Source organism: Larimichthys crocea, chromosome III, assembly GCF_000972845.2.
Source record: "Larimichthys crocea isolate SSNF chromosome III, L_crocea_2.0, whole genome shotgun sequence".
NCBI lineage: Eukaryota > Metazoa > Chordata > Actinopteri > Sciaenidae > Larimichthys > Larimichthys crocea.
In genome coordinates, this window is record NC_040013.1 from 24,604,271 (window position 1) to 24,617,045 (window position 12,775).

General features: G+C 40.3%; 1 protein-coding gene across 1 annotated transcript in view; it reads right to left on the reverse strand.

Moving 5' to 3' along the window:
• Positions 1-2,290: 2,290 nt before the first annotated feature.
• The window catches only part of LOC109141435 (zinc finger protein 189), an 18,637-nt gene continuing 8,152 nt past the window's right edge, over positions 2,291-12,775 (reverse strand). The window contains exons 5-6 of the mRNA XM_027278542.1: positions 7,466-7,747; positions 2,291-3,565 (exon numbers count right to left, since the gene is read on the reverse strand). Coding sequence (XP_027134343.1) covers positions 2,613-3,565; positions 7,466-7,747 — 1,235 coding nt within the window. The 3' untranslated portion in view covers positions 2,291-2,612. The remainder of the gene's footprint in view (positions 3,566-7,465; positions 7,748-12,775) is intronic.

The window sequence follows — 12,775 nt, forward strand, 5'->3', positions numbered from 1 at the left end:
AAAAAGAACAAAAATTAGATTCACATCTCATTTTTGAAAACACAGTCTCAGTTCTAACTTATATATAACTGCAGTGAGGTCATTTAGGGCAGTTTAATTGTTCTTCACCATCAGTGTGAAGAAACATTAGTGCTGTTTCAGGAAGCCGCATTAGTGAAGACCTGTCCATCATATATATTATATATATATATATATATATATATATATATATTGCTGTCAAATTAACGCGTTAATTTTGTCGATTAATTTTAAAGAATAACGCGTTAAAAAAATTAAACGCGGTTTTGTTTATTTCGTGGCGGCCGCCATTTTGGATGTGGCAAAGTAGAGCTTGTTCCCAGATATCTGTGTGTGGTGTGATGGGTGTATTAAGGGCATTAACTTAAAGCCCTCAGGAGACTGCGCCCTGGGCGGTCGCCCACCTTGCCCACAGCTAAAACCGGCCCTGCTTGTTAGTTTACGGGCAGATCTTCCACATCCATATGGCGGACCGTTAACGTATCGCAGCAACGGACCAACGTGCTCAATGCGGCGTCTTATGTTATAATGTCTATGATCATCCTAACTAAAGGAGGATCTATGTATATGTCTATGATCTATCCAACTAAAGGAGAGTCATGTATATATGTCTATGATCTATCCTATACCTAAAGGAGAGTCTGTATATATGTCTATGATCTATCCTAACTAAAGGAGAGTCTATGGCAGAAAGATGGTAAGGACGGACTTTTAGGGGGAACACTTTCATTTTAAAAAGTTGCCCGACGTCTCGTTGGACAAAAACAAGGCAATGTCACAGTTTGCAAATCCAAATTTAAATTCCCCAGAAGTAACAGGACTTTAACATATCACCTCAAGCACAAACACCCTGTCTACACTACGGATGTGGCACTCGTCGTTTATTCCTCATTCTGGCTTTTTTTTATTTGCATGTGCATATGTGCCCTTAAGCCAATAAAATGATGAATTTAAATATACTTTTCTGTGTTTATTCTATTAATTTGATCATTTTACATAAATAAATATTCATTATAAGCTTCAGTCTCAGAAAAATGCATTTAATTTATTGATAGATTAATCGCGATTAATTACAGAATTTTTTGCGATTAATTAGTTAATTTTTTTTAATCGATTGACAGCCCTAATATATATATATATGAGTAATAGCTTAAGAGAAAATGTGCACTGACCAAACAAAAGTTTACTATAAAAACAATATAAACAATAGACCGGGAATTGGAACATTTTATGTCATTGTTTACTAATTAATTCATTTGTGAGGAAAACGATTCAACCGGAAGTGCATTCACGAATTCACGATTTTATTTTGAAATGTATCCCTTGCATTTCTGGGCCTGACAGTGGAGGTCTGCAGTTTTATTTTGAAATGTATGCCGTTCATTTCTGGGCCTGACAGTGGAGGTGCATGACAGTGGAGGTCTGCAGCCAGCATCTCTTGGGAGGCAGCTGTCCGTTAACCGTGTAGTCCTCCAGGACAAAATGCTCTGAGCACACCGTGCATCTTTTCCGCTCTGCCACTGCAGTGTTTGCGTCGATGTCCAGGGCAGAGAGTCACAGTTTGAGCCGCTCAGGGTCTCTCACTGGAAAGCGGTGAAAGGACAGAGCAGCTCCAGCCTTGAGGGCATAGTCTGCACACTGCCTCGTGTTCAACATGTGTACTGATGTTATTCTTCTACCTTACTACGCGCACTGTTGCAGTCCTGCTTGTGAATGAAGTTTGTCAAAACAACTTCCGCGTAACGTAACCTGCGTGAGCGTCGCCGTGTACATGCGCAGAAATAGAAAAAGTAGTCCTCAAAACACAGACTTGCATATGCACAATTTATGATCTTGATTTACTATGAGTTTGTGTGCATCTCTACAGGCTTCACATGCATACAGCCACCGTGGAATAGAGACAACTCAACCTAGCCAGGCCTCACTGACAGTTGGTTTTGTTAATGACAACTATGAAACTACAAAAGTACAGGACCACACTTTAAATAACTGTATGTGCTGTGCTTCTGACAGCTGTAATATCACAGAAATGAATCTTTAGCCCTCAGTCTAAACCTCTCTTTCTACATTCTTTTAAATTCCTGAAACTTTCTGCTTCATGATACGAGCAGACTATTGCAAAGATATTATTTATTTCAGTGGTTTGCAACAGGAACCCAACGTGATGATCAGAAAATTGGTACACGGTTGACAAACAAACAGTCACACCTACGTGCATTTTAGTATTTCCTTCTTATGGTGCAAGACAAAAATAAATGGACAAAGTATTTTTAAAAAAACCAATATTTTATTGATGTTTTAAACAAATTGTGATACAGCACAGGTTTTAGACATTGTGTGATGAAAGCCAAAACGTAAGGCTTGTAATCCAGTATACCGTATCACTGTTGAAGACACAGTCTCAGTTGTATGTCAGTTCAAATCCCAATATTTTAAACTCTATCCACATGAACTGGTGAATAGTTTCATTCAGGTAAATGTCACACATCTACAAGTATATACTGCTTTTGAAACAGACAACAGTTAAAACAGACCATTGCTAAATACTCGTTTCACCCAAATATTTGGTGTCATGTAGTTTGTTTTTCCTCCGCTCACTCCTGTTCTCGCAGTTTCTTGCTCATGTGTCGTCTCCACAACTCGTGAACCTGCATGTGCACGTTCAGGTCTGTCTCCGTGTGAAAGAATTTGCCGCACGCCGTGCAGTGAAAGGACTTTGTTTCGCTCTTCTTCAACGCCGTGCACAATTTCAGATGTTTCCTAGTAGCAAAACTCTTGCCACAATTCTTGCAAAGATACGGTTTCTCTCTGGTGTGCACTCTCATGTGAGCATTTCGAGTGGAAATTTGAGTGAATGTTTTGCAGCATAAATTACAGCTGAAGGGTTTTTCGCCGGTGTGAATTCTCTGGTGCTGAATGAGCTCGTGCTTCCGCCTAAACATCTTGCTGCACTCGGAGCATTTAAAGGTCTTCTCCTTCACTTTGGGATTCTTGTCTGTATTCACCTTTTCTGGTGCGCTTTCAAAATTTGCCTTCATTTTGCAAATTTTGAAATGACTGCTTGAGGCAAAACTTTTGCCACATTTAGCACAGTGATATGGTTTCTCCGCGGTATGCCGTCTCATGTGAGCAGCACGACTTGAGTGCTGATTGAAGGTTTTCTCACAGTAATTACAGCCGAAGGGCTTCTCACCTGTGTGAATTCTTACATGCTGAATTAGATGGTGCCTCAGGTCAAACTCCTTGTTGCACGTCAGGCATTTAAATGCTTTCTGCCCTTTGTGAAATCTTTGCATGTGCCTTCTCAGAGCAGAGTCACTCAGAATTGTATCACTGCAAAAACGGCAAGACTTTTTGTCTCTCTGATGCTGTTCCAGTTCCATATGGACTTCAACGCTTTGACTCTGATCCTTCTCGGAGTCACAGCATAACATCGGCGAGCCATCGCTTTCATCCTGTTTGTCATCTATGTTTTCATTTACACCCACAGTTACAGCAGCAGAAGATGGGAAGAGATCAAAGTCGCTGGTCAGTTCTGATTTGGGAAGTCTGACTTCAGCATTGTTGGAAGTATCAGCCTCCACGTCTGGACTGATGCACTGCTCCACCTGCTCCTCTTTGACCTGTGGGTACTCTTGGATCTGTTCCACCTTAATGTCACATCGCTCCAATGACGGGAACAGATTCTCAGAGACCGGCTTGGTGTCTGAAGGACAGAGAGGAGGAACTGTGTCAACTTCTACATGGACCTGCTGAGAGTCAAGGGCCTCAGTTTTCACCACAGTGGGAAGGCTGGCTGGCTGCTGGGAAGCAAAATCTCCCCAAGACCAACTGGATCCTAAAAGACAGAGAACACATGATATAACCTGTTAGACACACCGGCAATATCAAACACAAATATTATATAATAATATATATATCTATAATATATATATATATATATATATATATATATGCGAATATTATACATACACATACACCTACACACACACACACACACAAGTACAAGTAAGATGTGTCTTAGTCAGATGCTTTCAATGCACCAAATGTTAAAGAATCAGCTTTTACACAGCCATTACAGTTGTTTATTATTGATCTATTATTAAATTAAATGTCACTTTGTGTTGTAAAAGCATGAAAAGAGTTCCAGGGGGTGTAGTACTTTTAAAAAAAGACAAAGGACATTGTTTACAATCACAAAGCTAAATATTTGTGGAAATACCGTGATTCTAAAATAAATATTGAGGTATTTTTTTTTAAATATACAGTTGTTTATTACATATTCTGCACCAGAAAATGTAATAAATGAAGTTGGAAAGTACAATACGGGCTCAAAGAATGCTTTAACTATCTACACCACCTAACAACAACAGCTGTAGGCTTTTAACCGGTTGGCTACCGCGTCGGTGTTGCTGTTTAAAGAGCGACCGTGTTAACTGGTGACCTTCTGCAGTTGAAAACAGGAAGAGGAACCAAACAAGACCTCGAATATAAATCAGTTGTTTGTTTGTTTTTAAAAATATTTTGACGATATTTAAAAAAACAAAACAAAGACACATTCACAAGGACCTATCTTTCTGTTTTCTACGACAGCCACAGACTCATTCGGCTGACGGTCACCAGTTAACACGGTCGCTCGTTTAACCGAAACACCGGCTACATGCTGCATCCATGTCTCCGCACATACCTGCTCTGAACAGCATCACCTCCGGCTTTAAAACGGTCAGCTGCTCGAGCTGCTTTCTCAGCTGGATGATTTCTGTCCTGGAGCGGACAACTTCATCCTGATACTCTGCTATCGTCTTTTCAACAAGTCCAAAGATCTCCTCGGCAGCCGCAGCCAGTCGCTCGTTGACCTGCAGTCTGAGCAGCTGCGTCCCCGCCATGGATGGATGGAGCAGCGTCTTGTTTAGTCCGCTTTAAAAAATATTCTTGAGCTTTGAATGAATTAAAAGCACATGTACACGGAGTCTCTAAGGTGCCGAACTTAGTTAAACATAGTTGAGTATGAGAATGTGCTGCTATCTTATTGGTCTAGAGGTGTCGAAGGGGAGGAGCCGTAGTTTGAAAAGCTCCTCTCCTGATTGGTCCATCTTGATGTCTGTCCTCTTCTCCGGTCTCCAATAGGAAGGAGTCCCATTGTCCCCCATAATGTCCCATTGTGGAACAATAGGGTGATATTGAGTCGGGGGAGGTCTATGTTTATGGAAGACTGGATGACAAAACAAATCTGGTCTGTTATACATATAATGGATGGACATGGAAACATTCTTGAACTGAAAGATTTTAATGCTAAAATATGGCACGAGTTGCTCCAGTGAGACCTACAAGAAAGTCTCTGAGAATATCCCAATAGTCTTTATCCAGTCGATTAAGAATAATATTTTGAACATACCATTTATAAATTTACACAAGGTGAAGATAGATGATCTTACTTTGTAAAAATAATCTCATTATTATTACAAAATATTATATACACAAGAGTCTCCTCATGTCTTTTTCTTAAGAATGAAATCCCTTTGTCACAAAAAATATCTGAAACAAATAAATAATCTCCATGCACACTTATAGAAGAACTTAACCTATCCTAAACACCTTGTATTTCATTAGTATGGATTCACTTGTTTATATTCATTTGTATTGGTTTGAACTATTATTTATTGTTGTTCCTCTCATTCCTCTTTATATCTGTTATATGTTTGATATGAGATATACACCACAGCAATCATTTTTTGTTTGGTTTCTCGTGGAGGTGTGACTTTACTTTAAAATGTATGATTATTATGTTTTTGTCTGAGTTTGTCATTGTTCATGTTATATTGTTTGTTTAAATGAAGTTTTAAAAAACTGGGGGAGCCCATATTGTACTTTCCAACTTCATTTATTACATTTTATGGTGCAGGATATATAACAAACAACTGTATATTAAAAAAAATACCTCAGTATTTATTTTAGAATCACAGTATTTCCACAAATATTTAGCTGTGTTGTGGAAATTCTCTGCTGCTGGTGAAGAATGAAATAGAGACTTCTGCCTGCCAGCTTTGCAAAGAAAAGGTCAATCAACAAGTGAGCGGTCAAAGATGAAGAAAGACCCCAACAAGTGCAAAATGACGCCAAAAATCATGTACATGATACGTGCATTTTAGTCTTTCCTTCTTATGGTGCAAGACAAAAATAAATGGACCACGTATATTTTAAAAAAAAACAATTTTATTGATGTTTTTAAAAAAATTGTGATACAGCACAAGTTTTAGACATTGTGTGATAAAAGCAAAAAGTAAGGCTTGTAATCCAGTATACCATATCACTGTTGAAGACACAGTCTCAGTTGTATGTCAGTTCAAATCATAACGGACACATCCCAATATTTTAAACTGTATCCACGTAAACTGATGAATAGTTTCATTCAGGTAAATGTCACACATCTACAAGTATATATTGCTTTTGTGAGCGACTGCAGTTGAAACAGACCATTCCTAAATACTTGTTTCACCCAAATATTTGGTGTCATGTAGTTTGCTTTTCCTCCACTCACTACAGTTCTTGAGTTTCTTGCTCATGTGTCGTCTCCACAACTCATGAACCTGCATGTGCACGTTCAGGTCTGTCTCCGTGTGAAAGAATTTGCCGCACGCCGTGCAGTGAAAGGACTTTGTTGCGCTCTTCTTCAACGCAGTGCACGATGACAGATGTGTTTTGCCGGCGAATCTCTTGCCACAATTTTTGCAAAGATACGGTTTCTCTCCGGTGTGCATTCTCATGTGAGCCTTTCGAGTGGAACTGTGACTGAATGTTTTGCCGCATACCTCACAGCTGAAGGGTTTTTCGCCGGTGTGAATTCTCTGATGCGAAACAAGCTCATGCTTCAGCCTAAACATTTTGCTGCAGTTGGAGCATTTGAAGGTCTTCTCCTCTTTGGGATTCTCATCTGTGTTCACCTTTTCTGGTGCCCTTTCGAATTTTTCCTTCGTTTTGCAAATTTTGAAATGCCTGCTTGAGGCAAAACTTTTGCCACATTTAGCACAGTAATATGGTTTCTCCCCAGTATGCACCCTCATGTGAACAATACGACTTGAGTTCTGACTGAAGCTTTTCTCACAGTAATCACAGCTGAAGGGCTTCTCACCTGTGTGAATTCTTACATGCTGAATTAGATGGTTCCTCGCGTCAAACTCCTTGTTGCACTCCAGGCATTTAAATGCTTTCTGTCCTTCATGAAATCTTTGCATGTGCATTCTCAGAGCATAGTCACTCAGAAATGTATCACCACAAAAACGGCAAGACTTTTTGTCTCTCGGAGGCTGTTCCAGTTCCATATGGACTTCAACGTTTTGACTCTGATCCTCCTCTGAGTCACAGCATTGCATTGGCGAGCCATCGCTTTCATCCTGTTTGTCATCTATGCTTTCATTTACACCCACAGTTACAGCAGCTGATTTGGGAAGTCTGACTCCAGCATTGTTGGAAGTATCAGCCTCCATGTCTGGACTGATGCACTGCTCCACCTGCTCCTTTTTGACCTGTGGGTACTCTTGGATCTGTTCCACCTTAATGTCACATTGCTCCAATGACGGGAGCAGATCCTCAAAGACCGGCTTCGTGTTTGAAGGACAGAGAGGAGGAACTGTGTCAACTTCTACATGGACCTGCTGAGAGTCACGGGGCTCAGTTGGAAGCTGGTCTGGCTGCTGGGAAGGCAAAATCTCCTCAGAGACCAACTGGATGTCTAAAAGACAGAGAACACATGTGATATAACCTGTTAGACAACCCGGCAATATCAAACACAAATATATATAAGTACAAGTAAGATGTGTCTGTAAAAATAAACTTCTTTGTTTTGGCCACTAGAGACGCATAACCTCCCCCTTCTTAACATATGATACGAAGATGTATGTAAAAATTTGTATCTTAGTCAGATACTTTCAATGCACCAAATGTGAAACAATCAGCTTTTACACAGCCATTACAGTTGTTTATTATTTATCTGTATTAAATTAAATGTCACTTTGTGCTGTAAAAGCATGAAAAGAGCTCCAGGTGTGTAGTACTCCTTCAGTTAACTCTTTACCCACATGAATGTTTTTCCCTCCCCTGCTGTGCTAATCTGGATGTTCTCAACATTATTTCATATAATATTTCCCGATGTGATTTTGCGTTCTGTTTTTAATGCTTAAGAGTGATGAGATTGAATCGCTACATATGATTATCTTCCTATCCCGCCCTGTCCTCCAGTCCAGCCCATTTAGGAATACAAGGATGAAAAAGCAGATCAAATGGCAAAGGAGGCAGCAAAGAAAGAAGAGGTGGAAATGAAAGTAAAATTATCAAAAGCTGAAGGAAAAGTTTAATATGGAAAGGAATCAATGGAAAATATTGGAAAATCCAGGAAAAGGGGAGACATTTATATAAACTACAAGATGAAGTAGGTGAGGTGGGGTGTTGTGGAGGTATCAGAGTGGAACAGGTGACAATGAGCAGACTAAGAATAGGGCACAGTAGATTAAATAGCACACTCAACATAATAGGGAAACATCCAACTGGTCTATGTAGCTGTGGAGAGAGAGAGACAGTGGAGGCATGTGATGGTTGAATGTCATGGAATGAAAGGGAGAGGGAAGAGATGATGGCAGGGTTGCGAGGACAGGAGCAGTGGAGAGTTTCAAAAGTATAATATAATGTGGGAAATGTGAGAAGGGAGGAAAATCATATGAGATATCTGGTTTTACTGGGTTAATAAAAGATTTAAAAGGGAAAATCCGATTGGTGGGGATTGGGGCGAGCGTTTCTGGCATATTTGCCATCTAGATTCTCTGTCAGGGCCTTGAATGCGGGGCTGACAGCAAGAGAGGGTCCCGCAGCGTCTGGAGACCTGGTTCCATCTATGCATCTTTCACATAAACAAATTCTCCCATCGCTGTATTCAGACTGCCTCTTCTGCTCTATTACACACAACCACACAGCTGCCACAAGCCTCAAGACACCCCAATCAACAACCACAGAGAGAGGGAAGGAAAAGGAGAGAGAAGGGGACGAAAGAGGAAAAAAAGCAAAGGGGGGAGAAGATGAGGGGCCAGCAGAGGGAAGCTGGAGGAGAGGAGGGAGAAAGCGAGACGGGAGCAGCGTGTAGGGGAGATGCGAGATGAGTAATTGTGTGAGAGGCGGGCATCACACCGAAACTTTTCTCCAGCTTCTGTCTGGCGAGCAGGGGAACCTCCTTCAAAGTTAGGACGGCCGACCAGGCATGGAGAAAGAGAGAAATGGGCTCTAGTGGGATGAGAATAGACAAGGGCAGGAGTGGGGGGCTAACGGGCTGCAACACACCATTGAACGCATGAAATGAAATATTAGGAACCAGCCACCTGCTTTTTCCATGATGTGAAATAGGCTGAGCAGGAGAATGCAATCTGCTGAGGCCAAACCAAATGTTAGGAGTGCGATCGGGGTTTTGGTTAAATTGAGGGCTCGTGCACAGTGGCTCAGAATCAGCCCCTCCCCTCTTCGCAGATAAGGAGTTTGATTAGAGGGTCCAGCATTTCGTTGCCTGAAGCATTTCTGTTGTGGGTTTCTTTTGCACTTTTTCAGTTGCTTCCACCTTAGGTTTAAAATGAACAATTCCACGTTACAATAGGATTCACATTGTAATTTCTATCATTATATAGAGGATTAATTTGTGGGAACTTTTTAAACAAATCTTTCGTCGCGTCACCTGGAGACAAATCTTTGGACCTTGCTCCATTGACAGCGTGCTCTAGGTTGTTGTGGAGGGAAAATTTGCCAACACCTATTCAATACCGGCATCACCAAGTGATTTTAGGAATCCCGTATGAGTTCGCTGTACGATTTAGCTGCAAGTCCTTACATTGAAAATAAGTCAAAAAAAAGTGGATTTCTATTGTATAGAGGTCCAAAATTAGATAGCCTTTAGAATAGCTTGTTTTTCCAACCAGCAGCTCCAAAATGAAAATTAAATTATACTTGATTTAACAGAAAGAAAATTACTAACAATTTGCGACAGATTGAGGTTGCATGTGTTTGGCATTTGATATAAGTGATTTTGATTTTAGGTTATTAAATAAAAATTAGATTTAATTAAAGTGAAGTAGTTGTATTTATACATCCTCAATTACCAAATTCTTCTTCAGAGTACTTACAGTCTATATCTGTTCCAACATACAACAAAAACACTCCAAAAGGACAAACCTCAGACAGAAGAGCAATAGAGAAGGATTGCCTCTGTAGGACAGAAAAACATGCACGGAAACATTGTATATTAACCGGGTCAACTCAAGAAGTCGTAGTAAGAAACCAAAACAGAAGACCAAATATTAAGTAATTGCTGTTACGATGCTGTTAATCACTTTTCTCATAATTAAAAGTACATCACAACCAATTAAATGAATGGCAACATCCTTAATAAAAAAAAACAGCCTACAAAGCAGCCTTTTTTGTCTGTATTGTTGTGTCAAGCTTCAGGAGCAGGTAAAGGTGGACAAGAAAAACAACACAGCTAAATCAAGCACTAGGGGGTTGCTTTTCTAGTGTTTATTTTTGTTGAACTATCATAGATTCGTCGAGATATTGCACGACACTGAAAATCAACTCTTTTTTTAATGCCTAAAGCTGTTGAAGTTTTGTGTCCGTCTATTGTGCTTAACCTTTTGGCTCGAATTTGTAAGTGTGAAAGTGTCAATATGCCCTTCTGGGATCTGTCTGCTTCTACGGACAAATAGTTACCAGACGTATCTAAGAATTTGTAATCTCCATGGAACTTTCTGAATCCAGATATGTTGAGGCAGGAGGAGCACATCCACCTGGAGAAACAGTTTAAAGTTGTGGCCCGGCACACTGAATGTTTATAGGGGACTAGAACACACCAAGAAACCGCGCCGTTCCGCCAGATTGATCTGCGCCCACATTACAAAACATCCCTCTCCTTCCTCTGCATCCTTTTAGCTTCTGTTCCCATGTTCCCACCTCCTTCTGATCAGAGTATCGACCCCGGACCAGTCGATCGGGTGCTTCTCTGTGATCTGGGCCGGGGCCACTTACTTCAGTGAGTAATAGTGATAGTTTGTGTCAGATCATCGACCCCTTGATACAGGTAGGGAGGCATGCGGATGGGGGCCAGGGGAACCACTGACTATTTCAACATCAACAGCACCATTTGTGAACCAACAACAGTGTTCGATGCATGATCCTCTGCTTAGTATCTTGAATGTAATTGTTTCCAGCTTACCATCAAATCTTCGCTGAGTACATATCTGTCGAGTTACAGGTAAATTCACGGCCTACAGAGGGTTTTTCTAGGTTGCAAACAAGTATTAAAAAGTTGCGACTATTCTTCACAAAGACCACAAGTATGTCAGGCCTGAAAACAGCCTTCCATCCATTTCTTACAGATACCAAAACACACACACCACACATGCAAGTGCTGCAACAAATCCCATCCATTACCGGTACTGTTAAACCTCAGCCTGTGGCATTGGTTTGACATTGTACCGGCCATTAAAAGGAACACACCTAGTACTAATGTCGAAGGCAAATCTATTATGTTGATTAGTATTCCTGGGCAATCTTTCCCATAACATTGATCAACCAGTTTGTCTAATAGGACACTAATTAAAACCATTACTCTGCAAGGACGAGGAAGGGTAATTGATTTTCTTCTGTTTAAATTCCTACCACCATCAGGCCTGCGTACACAGAAAGGTGATCATCTGCATTAAAATCACTGGGATATGGATCCTATTGTATGATAATCTATGGACCTGTAACCAAGGAGGCCTTCCTTCGCTTCAGAGAGGAAAGAGGAACGGGAGGGTTAAACAAAGAGATAGACAACAGCCAGCGTAATACTTCAAATCTGATGTATTAAGATAGCTGTTTTCCTCTGTCATTACAATTCTAGTCTTGTTGGTGCTTTCAATGCTTGGTGAGGCATTAAAGAATAATATGTGCACCAAATCTGAGCACTGTAATTTGTCTCATGTGCGTTGTTTCTCTGAGAAACTGCAGTCAAATCTCCTAATATACATGTGCTTTAGAACTCTGTTTTTCGTGAACATTGTACAAAGTCCTGAAAAATGTAGGACGAAGGCTGCATTGTGCATTAAACTCTCCTGATTTTAATTTCTGATGGTTTGCTCACACCCCCCTGGTGTTCCCAGGCAGGACACTGGACTATGGTGGGTATTTTGTAAGACCACACCGGAAGCTTTGTATGTGTGACTGTGTGCAAGACCTCCACATCACTATTGCCCACCAATATTAATATCATCAACAGCAAAGTTTCTGCTGCCAACATATGGACACTAAATATATGAAATGGAAATAATAGACTATTTTGGCTACTCTAACTACTCAATAAACTTTATTTTCTGTCCACTCACCACATTACAAAGACCAGAACATAAACTATTTATGGACAACACAAATATTGTGGCAATCTCTGTTTCTCCTCGTGCGTCCCCGTATCAGTCTAAACAATATTTAGAATTTATTATTACCTTATTAAACCACCAATCACTTCAACACTTCACACATTTATTGTCTGTTTCTGAACACAGCAGTGGTGAATGACTTTGTTCTCATTTTAGCACCCCCGGATTCACCTTACCTTTTCCTTATTAAAATATAATAAAGCTATACAGATTTCGTTCTTGTAGGTATTTATAACATCAATCTTTAATGCTGTTTGACCATCCTACCCTTTTTGTTTCTCTAAACTATTCTGTACTCCAGGAAAGCCCACTAT